Source organism: Pipra filicauda, unplaced genomic scaffold (assembly GCF_003945595.2).
Source record: "Pipra filicauda isolate LSUMZ 115617 unplaced genomic scaffold, ASM394559v2 scaffold67_size6003252_pilon, whole genome shotgun sequence".
NCBI classification, from domain to species: Eukaryota; Metazoa; Chordata; class Aves; order Passeriformes; family Pipridae; genus Pipra; species Pipra filicauda.
Window position 1 is genome coordinate 1,779,330 of NW_024104842.1, and position 21,392 is coordinate 1,800,721.

Sequence of the window (21,392 nt, forward strand, 5' to 3'; positions counted from 1 at the left end):
TTATGTGCTTCATAGCTTGAGTTAGTACTTGCTGCGTTAGCTAGTTCAATCTAAACCTGTATTAAGACAGGAGACTGGTTCTTCTGTTTTGTCAAAAGGATGCTGTCCCTCTTCATTAAACACTGCCAGCTGGATGCCATTATCAAGGGCCATCTACAATGCTGACAGGGTTAGAAGCTCTGTCAGTGTCTTGGTCTCTTGCTGTCACTGAAATGCAAGCTGTGTGACAAGTGACTTTGGCTTCCTTCTTCCTCTCCCAGCCAACACCACAAGAAAACCCCTAAGTCTAGTCTTTTACAGATGAAAAAAAAAATAATTTTCCCAGACTCCTAAGCCTTCAGTAGTTTGCCACTCAGATTCTCTTGCTGGAATTCTGATTCTAAGAGCTACCATTTTATTTCTGTGATCAAAAAGGCTGGAATATACACAACTAGGAAGCTGTTAAATTACATGGTGTTAGAGACTCTACAGTTCAGTCTCCTGTGCATATAACATGATTAACTGGAAGTGAAAAAGGGAGACAAATGTTTGTGTTGTGCCCATTTGAACTGTTTCTCTATAGATCTTTGGGTATAAAGTCTTTGACTGCTGGGTAACTGGATTTTCTGAAGAAGAGCACAGAAATGTGGTTTGCTCTTGGACCACAGAGACAAAATGTGCTTGAGTTGCATTGCTTTGAGTTGGGTCAGGAATGAGCTGAAAAGGCTTGTTTAAACCAGCAATTTTAAATCTGGGATTTTCCCTTCTGAAAAATACTGGATGGGTGTTGTGACATCCTGAACATAATCACTAATCCAGACAGGAGATTATGTGAAGGTTTTTTTCTGTGAAATGATTCACATTTGTCAGTTCAGGGAACCACTGTTGGGGAAAACCCCTGATAGGGAAAATTCCAGCATCTTAATTGCTTAAATATTCACTGAAAAAGAAAATAAATATAAATACAATAAAAATATTACTTTCTCTTTGAGTTATTAAGAAAGTCATCTCTTTTGGAAGTAAGTTTTGTTTTGGATTGAGAAAACTCAATAATTCTTTCTCATAGCTCCTTATTATTTGGGTTCTTTTCTTTCCTCCTTTCACAGATAAAAACTGAGTAGGTCTTCAAAGTAAATAAATTATACAAATTGACACTTATTTTATAGAAAGACTATAAATAAGCTCTGTCCTATTAGCTTCCTCGTTAGAATTTAAATATTAATCTTTCATGGGAGTCTGTTACAATAAGCAAAACAGTGACTTGCATTTCTTCTTTTTGTGTAGTGGGTCATCATTGAACAGGGATGCTATGCATTCTCCATGGTGGTGGTACCACTCTATGATACACTGGGAGCTGAAGCAATCACCTACATTGTGAACAAAGGTAGGACATTTTCAGTAGTTCAGCAAGTCAATATATGATGACAGAGCTGACTGAGGGCAGAGTTATAGCCTTCTGCAGAAAACTCTTCTATTATGATGTACTGAAGTATGTATGAATCTAGTCTAAACTCGTCACATTGATAATGTAGTTCTCTTCCATCAGCTGACTTGTCATTGGTTTTCTGTGACAAACCTGACAAGGCCAAACTTCTGCTAACCAGTGTGGAAAAGGGAGACACTCCAATACTCAACACCATTGTTATCATGGAGTCTTTTGGTGCGGATCTTGTGGAACGTGGCAAAAAGTGTGGCGTGGAAATCTTCAGCATGAGAGAAATAGAGGTAAGCATGCTTAACCTCACTTACTGCTTTCATCCCGTTGTAATGGATTAGTTTCAAAATACTTAGCTGTCTCTTGGATTGACATTTACACAAAAATATAAAAAATAATAGAAAGAAAACAACTTGGTAATAGTACTTCTCGGTGCTTGAAGTATAAAAGTGGATCTGCCAAGATGACAGAATGAAAGCTGATTAACGTAGTCCAGACTTAACATTAGATCTGAGTGTTAAGGCTTGCCCATGTGAAGCACAACATGATAATTATATACCATGACTAATACTTCAGAAATAGTTACTTTAAAAAGAGCTTGTGTAGGTTTTAGTCTTGCGAAAAATGGCATTTTCCCCTGTATGCTGAATCTACAAGATATTTCCTGGGGGAGAAGGAAAATGTCAGTAAACTTTTTACAGAATGAGGTTATGATGTAGGGGAATGAGATTTCCAGGTTTTGGAAGTAGAAACCATTTTGCTTAACCACGTAATGTCCAAGTCTTACTTTTGCTTGTAGTTATTTTGACTGCATAGATCTTATGCAAATGTATTTCATAACTTCACTTGTTATTTGGAGAATGCTCTCCCAGGATCAAATTGCATAAATTACATCTTTACTGTGAGATTATGAAACTGAATTTAGTCTGGTTTCAGCTGGAGTTCTGGTAAAGGCTTGGCTCACCAGGCCTTGAATATCTCCAGGTAAGTGTGCTTGTTCTGTGCAGGTGTCAGTAACTCCTGTGAAATGCCTCATTTTACTGAACTAGTTTTCGTAGCAGTTAAGACAGCTATGTTAACAGGGCCACCTTCTGGTAAAGATACAAAAACGTCTGCTTGCTAAAAGCTGATTGACTATATTGTAGCTAAGGAGCCTCAGCAAGGCAGCCAGGCTGAAACGGGGCTAAAAACTTCATGCAGAGTAAGTGACGTAGACCTCACTGGCCAAAGGTTTGGGTTGGAAAAGGGTTGGCCTGACTGTAAGTTGTTACACTAAAATCAGCATCTTTCTGTGAGTTTAGCTGCAGCTTTTGACAGAGGAAGATGCTTTCCACTTCTTTCAGCTACATAAAACCAAAATTGGCAGTGAATGGTGTTTTCACATTAGAAGTTTATATGCTTAATTAGTGACTTTCAGTAGTACTTTGTAGCTCTTACTGAACAGGAATAAGTTTTTATCACTTTTTTTTTTAAGGGATAGAGACTTGCTTTCTCCAGGAAGGTAACTATGAACTGTTTAGGAGCTTAGGTTGCAATAGAATTACTGTTTCTAGCTTGAAGTACTTATTTTCTGGATTTCTGTCTTGAGTGTATTGCTCAGCTGTGTTTGGGTTATGTGACCACTTCCTCTATGTATCCCCCAGATACCATCAGCTTGGTTTTTGATGCCCAGTATCTGTATGTATCCTGTGGCTACTTATTGCTGAGTAGCTAGGGATAAATGGTTTTTTAGTAGGGAAAGATGGTGGAGTTCTAGTTCTAGGAGACCAAAAGAAGTGTCTGGAAATCTTAGCTATATATTCAGTTAAATACCAGATCTTACTCAAAGCGGGTTGTAGGGAGGTACTGAGCTTACCCTGGTATTTGAAATGCAGATGATGTTTTGAGCAGACAACTGTGTTGTCATAATGGCAAGTCTTTGCATAATGCACTCTTTCAAAAAGGCAAGCCTGCAGGTATGGGAATGTTCACTGTTTCCAGATATTTCTCGTCTTAAACCTCTTGGGCTAATCTGAGAGGTACATCATACTAAAGGAATTCTAGGGCTAGTAAAGGAATGTATGGAGCTATTGTTGTGTACTTGCAATGTAAAGGCAATGGTGAAGTTGATGTCTGTCCTCAAAGGGTGCTTTCAAAGCTATACTTAACAAAAGGTCCCCTTTAACTTGCAGAAGTCCTCAAGCTACTATTGTCTTAAATAGGCGTAACAGTAATGTCTGATTTGAAACTTTAAAGCTCATAGATACTGAAGGTCAGTTTGCAAATATTTCTTCTTAATTATTGTATCCTTTGATAAAAGGATCATTTTGGTGTCCTTTCTCTTCTGCCTAAAGACCCCTGACATTAATGCTCAGGCATAAGTAAGTAAGGAGGGAGATGGAAGAGGTTCTGCATGAGAGATTCCTGTACCTCCAGTCCTGTATAAAAGGAGTACAAACCACCAATGACTCCTTTCATGGGGAAAGTGTCTTCCTTCTCACAAGCAGCGATAGTGTGAGGTGCTTACTGAGATGGATATTGTTTCATCTATTCAACAATTGTCAGTGGCACATCTTCTGCATGAAGTATAGGATTGATTTGTCTATCTTGTCATAACACTGCTAAACCTTGAGCATCCCCTTGAGCACGAGCTCTGGTATACTAGCTGGAAAAAACCTTGGTGAGTTTTAGATAAGTTATCCCTTTTGTATTTGTAGAACATAGTAGTTATTACATACATTTTTAAAATGTCTTTTAAAGTCTTTGTTACTCTTATAGTGATCATAAGATGGTTTGGGTTGGAAGGAACCTTAAAAATCATATAGTTGCAACCCTCTGGTCACAGGCAGGGATGCCACCAATTAGGATCAGGTTGCTAAACAAGTTAAAATGCCGTAACAGACAGCCTAAATAGTGAAGTATTATGGTGTTTGTAATGTTTAATATATTTAAAGCAAGACAGTTACACGTATATGTCTAAACTCTCTCCATTTTCTCTCCTTTCTGTAGGAGCTGGGAAGAGCACACAGGCAAAAACCTATGGTAAGTATGAAATTAGTTCAAGTGACAATCTGAAGCTGATGAGCATTCTTTAGATCAAACTAGCAAATCTCCCTATCTCCCATAGCTCAAAAGTAACACTAGTATCTTGATATTTTGTCCAGAAAAATATTTTTCCTTGTTATCTTAACCATACTAATACTTTCTTAACTCTCATAGCCTCCAAAACCAGAAGATCTAGCAGTCATCTGTTTCACCAGTGGAACGACAGGTACACCTCATTACATTCTGCAGAATTTATTGTCCTGTATGTGCAAAATTAATTCAGAAGCCCTCCTACTTTTTTTTTCCAAGACTTTCCCCTACTGCTGCATCTTTTTGGCAAGTAGTTGCTGGGGAAGTGTTATGATAAGGCTCCCGCTGATATCTTTCTTTCCTCCTCCCCCCTCATCAATATGGGATTGCAGTATTGGGGGTGGAAGTGTTACATTTTTGGTCTTGGAAATAAGTTAAGTACTGAACCTGTATTTGCATAGTAATAAGGGCTATGCATCAGACTTCAGACGATATATCAATTCTTCCATAGTCTTTTTTGTACTGTATTAGCAAAATTGTTCCATACCTCTAAGCAGCCTTGATGTAAGACCAAAAGAGAGACTCTCAAGATGTCGCTTGCTTGACATTTGTGAGTTAATACCCAACACTGGCACAGAGCAAAAGGAAGGAGTACAATGACAAGCTACACTTTTAAATTTCCATGAGAACAGAAATTAGTCTGGGTTTGATTGCAGCATCTTCACAGAACAGTTGAATTTTGAATGAGAAGCTTATCCAAGAAACAACAATTTCTTAAGGATTTACTCTCCTTAAAAAAATTTAGGCTTTCAGGACAAACTTACTACTTAACTGTTGCCAGCTGTCGTTGAAAGTGTTAGTAAGTTTTCAGCCTTTGTTTAGTTGATACATAAGAAATGTATTAATATCAAGGAATGCTATTAGATTAGTTTTACCACTGCTGAACTTGAAGGATCTAAATTTCACTGTTGAATCTTCACATCCTTCTTCCTTAGGAAACCCTAAAGGAGCTATGATCACTCATCAAAACATAGTCAGCAATGCTTCAGCTTTTGTGAAAACTACAGAGGTAAACTGCAAAGATTAACATTGTAGACTTGCATGAAGGGAAATAATCTCATGAGTAAAACAAACATTAAAATCTCATTAACTTAGGTTTTAAGTTTTTAGTAAGAGACAAGTGAAAATGTAACTTGACAGCTCTCTGTCCCCGCTAGTCAGAAGTCAACGTTTACTGGTTTCTTCTGTCACTGTCAAGCAACTGACAGGTTTACAATTTGCTCTGATCTAAGCAAAATGTTAGAGATCCTGATGTTGGATGGACATTACATTGTGCCGTGGGCATATAATGTTTCTCATTAGTGCAAGCTCTGTTAGAAGGTGTGTGTAGAACCTAACCTTTTTCCCCTGAGGATGGGAGAAGCTATCATGTATTTTAAACCCTCGAAATATTTAAAGCCTTTGCATAAAGGAGCAAGGAGCATGACTTTGTATTTTTACTTGATACAGTGTTAACTTATAGCTTACAGTAGACAACTAAAGTTCATCTGTAGGCTAGTTAAGAAGATGGCTCTAACACATGCAGATGCAATTAAAAGTACACTTGTACTTTTTTTGCCAAGTACTATGCAAATAGAATTGTCTTTAAACTAAGCAGCTGGTCTCACAATTAGCTCAAGTAAGGCACTCCTGATATCAACCTTAGTGTTAATTGTTCAAGCAAACTTACCGATCTAAGATGAAAGTGGGTTTTTTTAACCCCAAAGGCATACTCTTTTAACCGTTTTGTTTCCCCTCCCTCCCAATATGTGTAGTGGAACTTTCTGTGGCTTCTATCAGAATTTATTCATAGGACTATGAATAGAAATAGTAAGTTATAATAATCTGGTCACTGTAATCAACTCTAAAAGACTATAATTTCTGCAGTGTGTCTTTACTCATGCTAGAAGTCATTGCTGCAGTCTTCCTGATGAAGGAAAGACAAAGCAGCTTCATTACAAACAAAACTAAAGCGAGGGCTGTGCTCTAGAGTTTAGATGCTAGATTTCACTGTTGTGTTTCTTAGGCAAAATAGAGAATCAATGAGAATTAAACTTTTATTAACACTTTCAGAAAACATTTATGCCTTCCTCTGATGATGTTCTGATATCATTCCTGCCCCTGGCTCATATGTTTGAGAGGATTGTTGAGGTAAGCATCTGTTGTATTGAATTACTGACAAGCTTGCTTGTCTTACAGAATGCATGTCTCTTGGATCCAGGTGATACATGGTCTTGCTTCTTGACTCTTGCACATGTATATGAAAGCTTGAAATAAGGTTCAGGAAAAGAGTGTCCCATATCCAGTGAGCACTCAACCATTGGTTTTCATGCAAAATATAAGCATTAACCTTACAGTTAGGATTAATAAGAAACTGGTTTACTAGAACATGAGATAATCCCTTAGCACATGTACACTGCCTAGAAGTTCCTTCCAATATAATCAGTGCACTGTTAAAAATCCATGCCATTCTTAAGTCTGCAAACTTGAAAAATTTGTTTTATAATGTGGCATCCTGTTTGCTTACAGAAAACTAATTTTAAGTTGGTTAAACTTACCATTGCTTCCAAAAAATTTCTGTAAGGAGGAAGGAGGTTTGCTTCTGTGGAATTCTCTTCCAGGAAACAGAAGTGGCTTTTAATGCCCCTTAAGTGACAAACTTTGAAGTTCTCTTGGATCACTTGTTTTACTGTACAGAAAAATCTGGGGCTTAATTTTTGAGAATGAGAGGGCTCAGGTTGTTTTAATACTGGAGTTTTGAGGACCTCTGAGCCCATAGTTGAGTGCTATACATTACTGAAAGGATGCAATTCCCTCAAACTACTTATATACTGCAGAGGTGCAGGTATTTAATTACTGCACTTATTGAAGTTGAATTAACATATCCTCCTCAGGTGAGATTGCAAATACATATGTTCAGGGTTTATGTAGGGAAATAAACAACATCTGTGCAAATGTGAAAAGTCACATGGAGCCAGAAATTGTCCTGTGATTTCTGTTAGGAATCCTAAACTTTCTGCCAAGGGTGTGTATGTATACATACAAAAATGTATATATGAGTGCATCATATGTTATGAAGATTGGAAATTAGAGCATAACTGAGGTGTACAGGCACTCCTAGGCTTTCAGCACTCCTTCTCCTGTTAACATTGGTAGTAGTCATCTTCAGTGTCTGTTTTACTCCCCTGTCTTGCACCAAAAGATACAAGCTCTGTAGGTAACTGCTCTGCTCTTGATTATGCAGTAGAAACAGGATGGGAACTTTTATTCTAAAGGATAAAATGAAAAGAAAGTGTTTGGATTGCAGAATTCCTCTGCTGTTTGAGGCCTGTACAAAGTAGGTGGTTACTTGTATGTTTATATGAGGACGTGAAGCAAGAACACTCTTGGTAGAAAGCAGGAAAGATTTGTTACTGTTTGGGGTAGATATGAACACAGGCTCTGTGAGAAGCAATCTTTAGAGTTGCGTTGTAAAGTTGATGTTTGCTGTTTTTTGGCTTCATAAGGAAGTTAGAGGGTCAGTGAACTTGACAAATATGTTTGCACCTAGTAAAGCCAGTTGCTGCTTAGTCCATCTGGACTGATACATTTGCTGCTTTTAGCAGATGGTGGCAAAACACAGGTGAAGGGGAAAAGTGACACTTTAGCATGTCTTATGCAGAAAATGAGAGAATGGATGGCAGGGAATGAGGGAGTAGGTGTTATGGAGGAAGTTGGAGAAATAAAAACAGGTAGGTATAAACCCGAGGAAAGAAGAGATGTTAAAAAGAATAAGTTAAAACAAAAAAAAAATAGAAGAAAGGTGGGGTGGGGTGGGTGGTGAAGCTTCTAGGCTCTTAACAGAGAATATAGAACACAACAGGATTAAGTCTGCCTTCCTTTGTGTAGGTCTGAAGTGATGTAGAAATAAGCAGTGGCTCTGCTAGAATCTTTTAAAGAGCATCTTGATCACCTAACAAATCATGCGACATGAGAAGGAAAACCGGAGTTCAAGAGAATGGGAATGAAGTAGCATAAGGCAGAAATCCCCACTGGACTAGTAAATAGCTTGTGCTGAGTTTAAATGCAGAATTTCTTAGTATATATCAGGGAACATGTGGAAATTTAGTATTTTTAAATAAACTTATTTAAAATGGAGAAGTTCTGCTTTTCAGTCTTTTGGTACCTCTTGAGTCACTGACATTGCCTTATTTGGCCAACTGCCTTTTTTGCACAGGGGCTTTTGTGCTAAGCTTGAAAGTCTTTGGCTTGTGTACACTAGGCATGTGTTGCTACTTGGTCTTTCTAGTGCCATCTTATAGTCTGAGAATGCTGCAGAACTAGTCCAGAAGCTGAGAGGATTTAAGGTGGATTCTGCATAGTCCACACTGCATAGAATATGTCATACATATACAGCTAGAACACATTGTACTCCCTGTGTTTTCAGAGTGTTTACTTTTTTCTAACAGTGTGTGATTCTGTGCCATGGAGCTCGGATAGGATTCTTTCAAGGGGATATCAGACTACTTATGGATGACCTAAAAACACTGCAGCCAACTGTATTTCCTGTAGTACCAAGACTGTTGAACAGAATGTTTGACAAGGTAAGTCTACAGGCATATGTCTAGACCTGTGCAGGGTTTTTAAGAGACTTCATGAAGTTTGTGCTGCCAGGGTAGGAGTAACTGGCTGTACTCTGGAATATTAAATGGAGCATGCTAAGAAATTTGTGTTTCTCTTCCTAAAAGAGAGCTGAAAGTGCAGGAAGTAGTACTGGTTGTATTACAACACTTTCAGGCAGCAAATACTAGTGTTCAGAAGTCTGACTAGTGAACTTGGTTCTCTCTGTCTTGATAAATGACTTACTGTTTTGCTCTGAGCAAGTTATTTAAGTCTCGTCTACAACATGAAAATGAGGCTTGGCATCTGCATGCCACACTTTTAGCATCTGACTCATGGAGTGGAATTTGCAAAGCAAGGTCAGGTATTTGCCTGTGTTTGCATGGACACATACAAGTTTCCTACACAGCAGCCAGTGTGTTCTAGCTGGGAGAACTGTAAACCAGCCAGTTGAGAGTGCTGGAGAGAGAAGGTGTGTCAGTAGCTCCACTCTCCTGTGTGTGCTGCTTGCCTGCTCAGGGTCATCTGAGATGGGAATTTGGAAGCAGATTCTTTCTTGAACTTCAGATTTTAAGTTGTCCTTTTGCATTTGGACAACTGACTCTTTGTAGAATACAGCCAGAGGATTTAAAGGATATTAAGTCCTGTGACTGCTAAAGAAATGGCAGAACTGTCTATGCTGTCTTAGCTGGGACATTTCTCTGCTTATGAGACCAGAGGAACAGCAAGTAACACAAGGTTCTGTTTGGCCTCAGGACCAAAATTCATTGGAGGGGAGGAAATCCTGAGACCAGCCTTTAGTGCTTCAAATGCAGTGCCTCATACTGCACACACGTTCTGTACTGGAATTTGAGAAGCAGAGACAAAGCTTGGGACTTTCTTCTCATGATGTCCTCTTTGTTGTGAAGTCTGGTGCCCTGAGGCTTTAACACTGCTACAGCACTGTTTCACCCTCATCCAGCCTCGCAGTAACCTGGCATATGAAGTGAACAAGTTGGGGAACTTGAGTGGCGGGGGGACATAATGCTGAAGAGTGGCTGGGTCTTCCTATTTCCAAATGAATATACTAATGTGTGGTTTGCTGTTGAGTCTGCTCTGTGGCTTCCTGAGAACAACTAGAAGGAGCCTTTGACAAGTGATCTAAAGTGCAAGTTTGTGAATGCAAGACAGATCTCCATTTGTTGTCTCTGAAGTTACCTGCTTCTCCTCAGAACACCATGCGTTACTTTACATGTTATGTAAGGGTGCTTTTCAGAAAGCGCCTCAGCATTGATTGATTATGCTCAATTTGAATTTTGATGATACTAGAATAGAAAAGTAAGCCATCCGTTTTCATTCATACATTTTACTGAAGAAATTATACATTGAAACAGCATCACACAGTTTGGATATCAAGAATTAGTTAAGTGCTTATTTCAACTCTTGAACTGAGGTAGAGGTTAAAATAAAAATACTCTAGTAAGTATTTCTTACTAGAATTAAGATGCCTACCAATAAAGGTTGTTTTAATTTCCTTGGTTTTCACTGTTAATAGTTTCTATGCATGCATCTGTAAGTAAAAGGGAATAGTAGGTAGTCTACCAGGCTTCTAACAGTAGTTCATCTTTCTTAATAGATTTTTGGACAGGCAGATACTTCATTAAAGAGGTGGCTGCTGGATTTTGCTTCCAAGAGGAAAGAAGCAGAACTCAGAAGTGGTATAATTAGAAATAACAGTTTCTGGGATAAAGTCATCTTCCGCAAAATACAGGTATGCTTGAAAGCCTCTGAGTTGAAGTTTGCAGTTACTGAATTTCATATGAATGTTTAGAATCTGGTATGGATTTCATCACTGACTAAAGACTACGTGGCTACTCAGAATAAAAATCAGAGCTGTCTTTATTTTCGACTTCATTTTTTCAATTCCCTTAGTTCTCATAGTATCAGCTAACTGTATTAAGGAAGTTACTCTAAAACAGTCTGGTGCTTCTTTCTTATCGCTTTGAAAGCAAACACTGTCCTCCTGAAGGAGGAATGCTAAATATGACACAGTGCCACCTGTAGCCCCTACTGTCTCCTCCCTGTTGGTTACTAGTACATTGTGCCTACTGTTATATCTGACACTCACTTGCTATGGTCTTAACCTTGGTTGTACAACATACTCCTAGCTGCTTTTTATAGCATTCAGGATGTATGAGAAGCTGATAGAAGGCAGTTAAAAATAAAGCCATCGCTGTAAGGCCATGGCTTAAGCTCTTCAAACTCTTGGCAGAGTCTGCATTGCAGTGACACCACAGCATTGATACTGTATTGATACTGTTTGTTTGAGATATCATGTCTTCCAGCCATTAATGAGAGTAAAAACACCGCAAGAAAGACAGCTTGCAATAGTAGACTAAACTTTATTCTCTAACACTTGTGGGTGGCACTGTAGGTGAACAGTGGCTGAGGGTGGAATAGGAGGCGACTCTGGAAATATCTCTAAAATGCTTTTGGTGTCCACAGTATCTTGTGTCTGTTGTAGGCAAGTTTGGGAGGAAAAGTAAGGCTGATGGTTACAGGAGCAGCACCTGTATCTGCAAGTGTACTGACCTTCCTGAGATCAGCTCTTGGTTGTCAGGTGAGTTGCTTGGCCTTAATCCTAAAACATAAAGATTTTAATGCCTGATTCCAGCTTTGATGTTAGAGCATTTCCAGTAGTCTGATTATATGGACAACTCTCTGATATTCTTGGAGATTACACAAGTTCATACTCTTTTTCTGAGTTTCTCTCAGTCCTCTGAAATTTCTGCATTCATCCCAAAATCTTTTAAATGAAGTAACCAGCTGACCTGTCTTAAAGGGAAGATTTTTTTTTTTCAAGGGGGCTGCTGCAAGCAATAAATTACACATCTGGATTAAGTTTCTGGGGTTTGCCTAGCTTACAGAAGTATTTTCAGCTTTAGAGAATCTAATAATCCATGTGATGATATTGGTAGTGTTGTTTCTTTGAAGATGAGGTTGGGGTGAGTCGGTTTGCACACATTGCATTTATCTTCAAAGCCTTTTCAGAGCATGTTTTGGAGGTGAAACCTGAGTAACAATGGCACAGAATGGAACAAATGTGTTGAAATAAATTTCAAGGATAGAAAACAAAAATACTGTAAAATATCAGGCTTCTGTAACTTCAAGTTTCTCAGTGGTGTGCTGGTGTAGCAATGCATTTTGCATAGAAAAGCCTGTCTTGTATATAATAATCACAGAACTGTGATGGGGTGTACGGATTCCATTCCTGGCTGTCTTGGACAAACCTGTCTTTAAATGATGTGAAGGAAGTCACTGCTAGTGCTATGGTTCTTTATTTCTTTTTCTTGCTTCCTCTGGTGCTTTCTGTTTTAATCTAAACAGGTGTCATAAGGTATGTGAAATTGAGGGACTCTTTGAGTAAATATTGGAACTGAAGGTGGAATATAAGCACTTAAAATTTTGTATTGTGATAAAACTAATATTCTTTTTAGAAGATGCTGGGAATCTTGTTACACTCAAATTTAAACAACTAGAAAAAAGAAACAAAATATTAATTTCATTTTAATGAAGAAACTGTATGTTTAATTTAGATAATATTTTGATAATATTTTGATTCCACATTCTAGTTCTATGAAGGTTATGGACAGACTGAATGCACAGCTGGATGCTCCCTGTCATTGCCTGGTGACTGGACAGCAGGTATGATGTTTAATAGTCCACCTATCTGTTAAATTTCAGGGTGCTGAAATTTTTCAGAGATCCCTGATATTATTTAATCTTCAGTAACACCTATCATGAAGGAGATTAGTTTTCTTCAAATGAAATAAAAAGTTTTGAAGGCATCCCTTGAAGTTTCTACTTGTAAATAGCTATGAATGTTCTGGAAAATGAATGTACTGGAAATCTAAATGGCAGTTTTTGGTGTTGGAATGAAGAGTCTGCACTTCTGTCAGCTGTTACATCTCTACCTCCCTAACTGAAATAATATTGATAATTGAAACTATAATGAGGCTTCTGCTGCTTAAATATGTATGTAGAGTGAGGATCCTGATTATAAGAAAAAGCAGGCCCAAGTAGATGGTTCAGCTTGTAACATTCTAGGGATATCTGGATATTTAATGTTTCAGTGCCAGCAGTCTTAAGCTACCAGAAATCAGTTTTCCGTCTTTCTTCAGTGTGAAACCAGTTAATTTTTTTAAGAATCTGGCTAAAAGGCAGTTCAGACTGTGGAGGTGTTACTCTATTTAATAGGTCATGTTGGAGCACCAATGCCATGCAGTATCATCAAGCTTGTTGATGTACAAGAAATGAATTACTTGGCTTCCAAAGGAGAGGGTGAGGTAAGTAATTTCAGAAGGTCAACATGAGCCTCTTGTGAAATCTTGGAAAATGTTTTTTTTTGTTACTGAAATAACAACTAAGTTTAGTAAAAGTGCTAAACATGGCCTGTTACCTAAAATCTAAGATGCCTGCGTGCAATACCAGTTAATGATTCACAGAAGCGAACCCAGAAATAGTATATTGGAGGGGGGAAGAAGCAGCTTACATAGTAATGGTTGTGTGACCACCATACCATCTTCCAGCTGTGTAGGATAGCTGAGAAGGTAGAAGTAGCTATCTCATACTGCATTTATACTTCAGCAGAACGCTAGCAGAGAACTTCCCTGCCACGCTACTGCCAGGTGCTGGAGAGCAGCCGATGCATGTAGCTGGTTACCTAGCACTTGATATGTGAGATGAGGTAATTTAAAATGGCTGCAACACTTCTAAGAGAAATGGAGATAAAATGCCGTGAAGGCTGATGATGACTTGTGATGAGTGCCTGCACATTTTTCTGCATTTTTTTTATGCAGCCTACACAAATTGAACATGTTTTACAAATTGCACTTTCAGGACTCAGCTTTGTACGTAATGCTATAGACTGCCGTTTAAAATATTTCTTCCAAGTAAAATAAATACAGATTGAACTTTGTGTATATACTTTGAACAGATGTCTATGTAGTAATTTACTTTCCCCAAGCTGTGAAAGCAAATTAACTGTGGTGTCTTTCATATGCTTTTGAGAAGCTGTGAGGGCAGCTAGGGAGTGAGAAATTAATAAGTTAAAAAGTAGCTTGAGAAATTGACTGCTTTGTGGCTACAAACAATTTATAATCTTTGTTTTGGTTGTAGTTTGTATGCGACTAGAGACAGAAATACTCAAGGATTTTATTGAGCTTGGTAGTGAGAAACTGTTTGCAAGTGGAGAGCAATGTCAAAATTCTTCACTGTCTTGCATATCACCTCATATTTAGTCTTGATCAGCAATTTTTACTTCACTTTAGGCATGCTTTTAAAGCCTGGTCTGCTAGAGGAATTGAGTATAAATTCTTATAATAAGAAACAGTTAAGTTGTGGGGGTTTTTGGGGGTTTTTTTGTGGTTTTTTTGTTTGTTTGGTTGGTTTTTTTGTTTGGTTTTTTTTTTTTTTTTTTTTTGTGTGGGTTGCTTTTGTTTTGTTTTTGTTTGTTTTGTTTTGTTTTTTGGTTTCTGTTTTTTTTTTTAAATTCTTAAATATATTTTGCTTGCACTTGCTGTAAAAGTTTGCTGCATTAGGAGTTACTTTGGACCAGAATAAAAATGGTAGCCCCTTAATATATTAGGTACTGTCTTAGACCTGAAAGACAAACTTCCTCAGTGTGAACTATCCTGAATATAAAAAAGTGTTTCAACCTGTTTCACAAAACTTGAAGCCCATGGCTATGGAACTAACTCTACTTATCCATTTGCCTAAAATAAGTCTTCCAGCTGAAAAGCCAACAGTAGGGAGGATTAAATACTCCTAGTCTTCCTTTCTGAGAGTAAGCTTTCTATATTCTCTGCTGTGTCAGCCTTGCTTTCACTTTTGTCAGTTATCCATGTTCAAGAAGGCTAAATTTGTGAATAGAGTTATATATGATCATATGAAAATGAGGTCTTAGTGCTAGTTAGCAGGATACAGATAAATGGTTTGCTGTCTCTACTGGGAAAAGCTGTCGCCTACTGCCTTCCTGGGGTAGTAGGAGCCATGAAAAATTAAACATTGGATTGGTCAGTTTTTGGAATTTACTGGGATATTGGTTTGGTTCCAAGTTTGGTACTGTCTCTACAAGGTCATCATAACCCTCACTAACACTCTGATCTCCCTCCTGTTGACATCTCATGTTCATTGTACTACAGTTGACCAGCATGCTGTGGTAAGCACTGAAATACTTAGGATGAGTTTTTCAAGAATTGGTTGCTGAACTACATTAGTAATTTCTTCTAGTCTGAGAATCTGTATTAGTGCCTGAAGACTTTTTAACCAGTTCCTTGCCCATTTAACAATTGTACTAATCCCCTAGAATAATAGTTGGCCTAGTATTGGCCTTAATTGATATTTATTCTCCATTTGTGCTTAACTTAAAACTGCATTTTCTATCCCATATCTTCTAGATTTTGATCTAGAGTTCTGATATTATTGCCCAGACCAGACCCTTCTTACTGTCTCCTATCATCATGTGTGCCAAGTCACTCCCATGCTAGTGTGATGGTTTGAATCCTTTGTTGCTTCTGAGGACTATTTTGTAGAGCTTTTGAGTTTTTTGGACTCCTGATTCCTCAACAGTTGTGTGCAGTGGGCACTTTAAGTTTTGCTTCAATCTTGTTAATCTTGCCTATCTCTGTGTTCTCATTCTCAGGGAAGGTTTTCTATAGTCCTGCCGTCCCTTAAGTAGTAAGAGTTGTATACTGTGTCCCCCCTCTCCCCACCAAAGAAAACTTACAACTTTGGGTGTTATATATGCAAAGAAAATACTTAAATCTGGGAGTGTCTCTGGATGCTTCAGGCTCTATTCCATGTTCCTGAATAATTGTTTTATTTTTATGTTCTCTTACTGACACATATTCTATTGTTTTAATTTAGTGTGTAAGGTCTGACCTAATTGTGGCAACCTCTTCACCTATAAACTTTTAATTATGTTGGTCCTTTTCTCATATCTTATAGACACATTTTTTGATCCTAACAATTGCCATGCATCCAGTTATAATTCAGAGATGTTGTTCTTGGTTTTCTGCTTGGTACACACATACAAACTTCAATTTAATGAAATGGCTGGGTTTCTTTATAGAAAAGTCTTGAGTGCTCTAAGTCCTTAGGTGTTAACTGGTTTACTTTTGGACAACAAATGTCATTTGCTTCACACACAGCTTTTTTGTTTGTTTGTTTTCCCACTAGTTTTAGCAAACAATGCACAAAAAGCTGAAATGAACGTGTTGCCAGGCTGAGGGGTAGTATTTCTGGATCCAGCAGAATTTCTTCACATAAATAAAAACATTTTTTTTTCTGATGAATTGAGATTTTTCAAATAGCAGGTAGGAACACTGCTGCTAGAATGTAAGAGAACAGATGCTTCCAATGACTTCTTAGTATACTTCATAGTAATGGAAAATGTTAGGTCTCCAAAACCCGTAAGTAGAGATCTGCACAAACACATGAGCTTCATCTTGTCTTTTTAGTGGGGGTTTTTGAGAACCGTCAGAAAAGCATTTGTTGCAAATAGTGATTATTAACTTTGCTTCATACATTAACAAACTGCTGTTTTCAGGTGTGTGTAAAAGGGCCAACTGTGTTCCGTGGCTATCTGAAAGATCCAGAAAAAACGGCAGAAGCTCTGGACAAAGATGGCTGGCTTCATACGGGAGACATTGGGAAGTGGCTGCCAGTAAGTTAACTTACATAACTTCTATAGCTATCAGCAGTAATTTAGAAATAAAATAGAAAACATTTGGTATTGAACAGAGTGAATTAGGTGAAAGATAAGTAATTTGAGGAGAAGGATAGTTACTGTTGTAGCTAAATCTGTATGCCTGGGGCTAAAAAAGTATTGGCAGTATCAGTCCTGAGGCTTTCCCTAGTTTAGATTAGATGGATGTGTAACCTGTTCCCTTCTACCATTAGTTTGACAGTGTTCTGGCTCTATCACAGTTTTACTGAGCATGCTTAAGCTGTATAGATTGGTTTTCCACTTGAAGTGCCTCTTCTGAGTGAAAGTTATTTCTGTCAACAGAATGGTACGTTGAAAATCATTGACCGGAAAAAGCACATATTTAAACTAGCCCAGGGAGAGTACATAGCACCAGAGAAAATAGAGAATGTGTATCTGAGATGTGAAGCACTTGCACAGGTATTTGTTCATGGAGAGAGCTTGCAGGTAAGCATTTTTCAGGTAATTTAAAAAATTACTACAAAAGGAGATTGCAGAAAAGTTTTTCTTCCTCTCCCCCCCCCCCCCCCAAGCTTTGGGACTGAAATCTTAAATTTTTATCTTAAATTTTTATCATTATACATTTTGGTTCTGAATGGATTTCAGCAGTTACATAGCATGTTTCTGTATTTAGTTTCAGACCAGGTAGGGGAGCTGAACTAATTTAATTGGGTATTAATGACTGTGTATAAATTTGCTCAGAGTATGCAGGGGGGAAAAAAAATACAAAAAACCCAGATTCTTTCAAGTGTAAATAGAAGTGTGGGTCTTTAAGAGTAATTCTCTCAAGTGCAAGCTTCTGAACTGCAGTCCCGTGTTCAGGTAGCAGAAAGCTGCTGACTGTACAGCAGGATCAGAAACTCACTCCAAAACCTGACTAGTAAGAAATGTGTAGGAACTAAAGTGTTGGCGTAAAGAAAAAAAACTTGAAAAAAATTCCTTTTTAGGCCTTCTTAGTAGCTATTGTGGTACCTGATCCTGATTCTCTTCACAAATGGGCCAAGAAAAAGGGAATTGAAGGCTCCTATCAAGAGCTATGCAAAAACAAGGTGAGACATATCTAACTAAACAGCTGTTCTGCATAAACTTTTTCAAGTTGATGCTTATACAAGCATGAAGCTATACAACGTATTCCTGTATCCACAGGATGTCAAAAAATACATTCTGGAAGACATGGTGAGAGTTGGGAAAGAATCTGGTTTGAAGTCATTTGAACAGGTAAGACACTTGTGAGAACCAAACACCTAATTCTTTAAACTTCTCAATACCAATATAATCTGATTCTCCAGAAACTGCTTTTAATTTGCATCTGGAAAACTTTTAAAGTGATGGGCTTTATGATATCTGGGCGAGTTTTTAAAAGCCTTTCCTATTTCAAGGAATGCAGCTTGGCTAGTAACTTCTTATTTTCCAGGTGAAAGACATTGTCCTGCACAGTGAAATGTTTTCTATTGAGAATGGCCTGTTGACACCAACACTGAAGGCAAAGAGACCAGAACTGCGAAAATACTTCCAGTCACAGATAGATGAACTCTATGCTAATGCCAAAATGTAACTGCAAATGGAATGAGGAAAGTGGCACACATATGATGTCTACTGTTGGTCTTCATATCTGTATTTTGACTACAGCAAACATAGGGAAGGAAACTGTGCAATCATTAACTTGTACAAAAATGGGTACTTGCCATAGGAACATTGAAGAAATGGAACACTGCCTTACTGTCAAGTTGTGTTGCATACTGTTTTTATGGTGACCTACAATTTCCAAAAAGAGCCTTAACTATAAATGGTAACTCTAATGTAAGTTATTTAATATTTCCTTGGCCAAAAATGGGACTTGCCTTCACCAAGGAGCTAAGGTTTTATTGCCAGCATGTTTGCTGTCTGCAGTGTGTTTTGCAGTTGTCAATTCCACAAAGGATTTGGCAGCTATGAAAATGCCTCTAAGTATCTTGCATCTTCAGAAAAATGACTTAGTCTGTTCAAAAAAACCCTACCACCCAACCACCAAAAAACCCCAGGCCCTTACAGTTGTGTAGCTGGTATCACATCTTTCATTAGTCCTAATATTAACTGGGGCAAGGCATCTGAGTTGTATCTCCCTTCTATATCTGCATCCAGTTCTGAGATGTACTTTCATAAGGTAGAAGTCAGCACTCCACTCAAAGGAGACTGATGAATAGAAGTTCGTCAGAGTAAGTCTACAGATGTGGTTCTGCACCGGAAGTGTGGATGTGGTTAAATCAGCAAGTGTAGCCTCGCTACATGGTGCCAGCCCTGCAAATGAGCTGATCCTAACTCTGGCAAGAACACTAGAGACTTAAAAACCAAACCATTCAGAGGCTGGGCTATGCTAACAGTCAGGGTAAACACTGCACCTGTACTAGCCACTTGTTTCTCTGTAATGACCTTGTATTTAAAATGCATTTTTAAAAAATGTGCCAGGTCCTCTAAGTGGAAGAGCTTCTGACATAACCTCTGTTTTCCATGCTTTATGTATGAGCCACTGAGTATTCTTCACTGAATAGCAAAATAGGTCAGGTAGAATGTTTTTTGCCTGATGCTTTGCAGCAATTGGAAGTATTTATATATGCCAACAGAACTGTGTGTTGGCCCAGGATAGGTATTTGTTCAGGGATAAAAACCTAATTCTCAGATAAATTGCAAAATAACTAGTTACCTTTTGTTTGAGAAATCAGCAGAAATAAGCCTTATTACAGCATAAGTCTTTTGCTATCCTTAATAGAATTGGTTTTGCATTAGCATTCATTGCTGTTTTTTTGAAAACATGGATATATGTAAAATACAAGCACAACAAGGTTTGCACTAAGATTTGTGTGTGATTGTAATGCACTACTCTGTAGCATAATTTCATACATGTGTGCAATTAAGGTACACAAATCCAAGTCAACTGTTAGAGCAGTAGTTTGTTACATTGGAATTCAAATGTTTGCTTAGTGTTGGCTATTTCTATGTTTTATAAAACCAAAACAATTTTCAAAACCAATGAAGGAAACCAAAATAAATATTTCTGCATTTCAACTCCTTGACGTGTTTGTTTATCAAAGAAATGCTGCTGACTAACAAGCCCAGGTGTAATTTGGTAACTGACACACTGTAAAACTCCACTGCTATAAACATACTAAATACAGTATAAAGGCTGGTTGTTTACGCTTTTACTTTTGGAAAGTAACTTCTTATGTTGAAGTTTTTGGCCAATATTTGTAAGAAAGGGATGCTGTTATATGTAACTTGCTCTTTCAGTATATTCCTAAACAAACAAATCTTGTATTGTTTGTCTGTTTTCAGTGTAGTTTCTGACAGTTGTGTTCTTACCATCATCATGAGTAACTTGAATGAAAGCTGGAGTTTTCTTAAACTCTTATGTAGCTTGTGGGTGGTAGTAGTTTTCCTTATTCCTGCCCTTACACTGTGCATCTGGCTTCAGTCAGGATTATGGTATAAAAGATTTCATGGGCCGAGTTACCACACCAGGGTAGATGAAGCATCACTACCAGGACACTGCTTAGAGCTCTATGTGAATACAGATGTCATTGTGAGATACTAAGCACACTTCTCTTCCTAGCCATTGTAGACTTCCTCCTCAAAGTGATCCTGTATGTTCCTTTATACATTTATTCTGTACTGAAAAAAAATCTAAACCAAATTTTTGTTACTTATTCAATAACCAAGTATGTGTATGCTGCTTGGAAAGACAGACTGAAGTGTCACTAATGGAGATAGCTGATAGATGGATGACAGCTGGATCTAAGGTTTAGGTTCATAACACATTATATCAAAGAAAGCTTCCTAGAAGAGCCACATATGACTACTGAAACAAAGCTGTGCTGTATTAGCCTTGCCTCAGGGACTGCTAAGTGAGGCTGGATGTTATAGCCAGCAACTTAGAAGTCTAAAGAGACCTTGCCACCAGTTAATTCTAAAGTCATTATTTCACTGTGTTTTAGCTTATTGGGTTAGGTAACAATGGGTAGCTGGGCAGATGATCTTTAGAAGAACACCCTGACTGTGGATGAAGAGATGTGACGTCAAAAGGGCCCCTCTCAACTAGTGAGACTTTTGATGAATTGCTAAATCCCTTATTAACAATTAAATTGTTAATTTAAATGCCAGAGATGGAATTAAGTGTTCAAGGTAAAGCCTACTTTTTTTTTTTTTTTTTTTGCACGGTATTATAGCAAGTACTGGTTTTGTGTGTTATAAATTATTATCACAAGATTTCAGGTTATCTTTACAGAAGTAATCTCGTCCACTTGTTTTTCCAGATGCACAGCATCAGTTCAGGGAAGGGGGGCGGGGAGAAGGAAACGTGGAGTTTTGTGGTTGTTTGGTCTTTTTTTTTAGTCAGACTAATTAATGGAAAAACACTGAGCAGAGTGATGGTTGTGTGAATTCTTTAAAGACGGAATGAACGGCGCCGGCCCCCTTCCTTCCTCGGCCCGACCGGCGTCGGAGCTGGGCTGTGGCGGCGCTGTCCCTGTCCCTGTTCCTGTTCCGGCGCGGCGGCTCCTCCCCGCG

At 38.1% G+C, this 21,392-nt stretch overlaps 1 protein-coding gene across 4 annotated transcripts in view; it reads left to right on the forward strand.

The window, feature by feature from the left end:
* The window catches only part of ACSL1 (acyl-CoA synthetase long chain family member 1), a 38,152-nt gene extending 18,257 nt beyond the window's left edge, over positions 1–19,895 (forward strand). For all 4 annotated transcript variants that reach the window (XM_027735414.2, XM_039388734.1, XM_039388732.1 and 1 more), the window contains 16 exons: positions 1,264–1,363; positions 1,526–1,704; positions 4,403–4,435; positions 4,613–4,664; positions 5,464–5,537; positions 6,581–6,658; positions 8,956–9,090; positions 10,722–10,856; positions 11,610–11,705; positions 12,718–12,790; positions 13,343–13,431; positions 16,695–16,811; positions 17,157–17,300; positions 17,801–17,902; positions 18,000–18,071; positions 18,268–19,895. In XM_027735414.2, the coding sequence (XP_027591215.2) occupies positions 1,264–1,363; positions 1,526–1,704; positions 4,403–4,435; positions 4,613–4,664; positions 5,464–5,537; positions 6,581–6,658; positions 8,956–9,090; positions 10,722–10,856; positions 11,610–11,705; positions 12,718–12,790; positions 13,343–13,431; positions 16,695–16,811; positions 17,157–17,300; positions 17,801–17,902; positions 18,000–18,071; positions 18,268–18,408 (1,620 nt within the window). In that variant the 3' untranslated portion in view covers positions 18,409–19,895. The remainder of the gene's footprint in view (positions 1–1,263; positions 1,364–1,525; positions 1,705–4,402; positions 4,436–4,612; positions 4,665–5,463; positions 5,538–6,580; positions 6,659–8,955; positions 9,091–10,721; positions 10,857–11,609; positions 11,706–12,717; positions 12,791–13,342; positions 13,432–16,694; positions 16,812–17,156; positions 17,301–17,800; positions 17,903–17,999; positions 18,072–18,267) is intronic.
* The last annotated feature ends 1,497 nt before the right edge of the window (positions 19,896–21,392 follow it).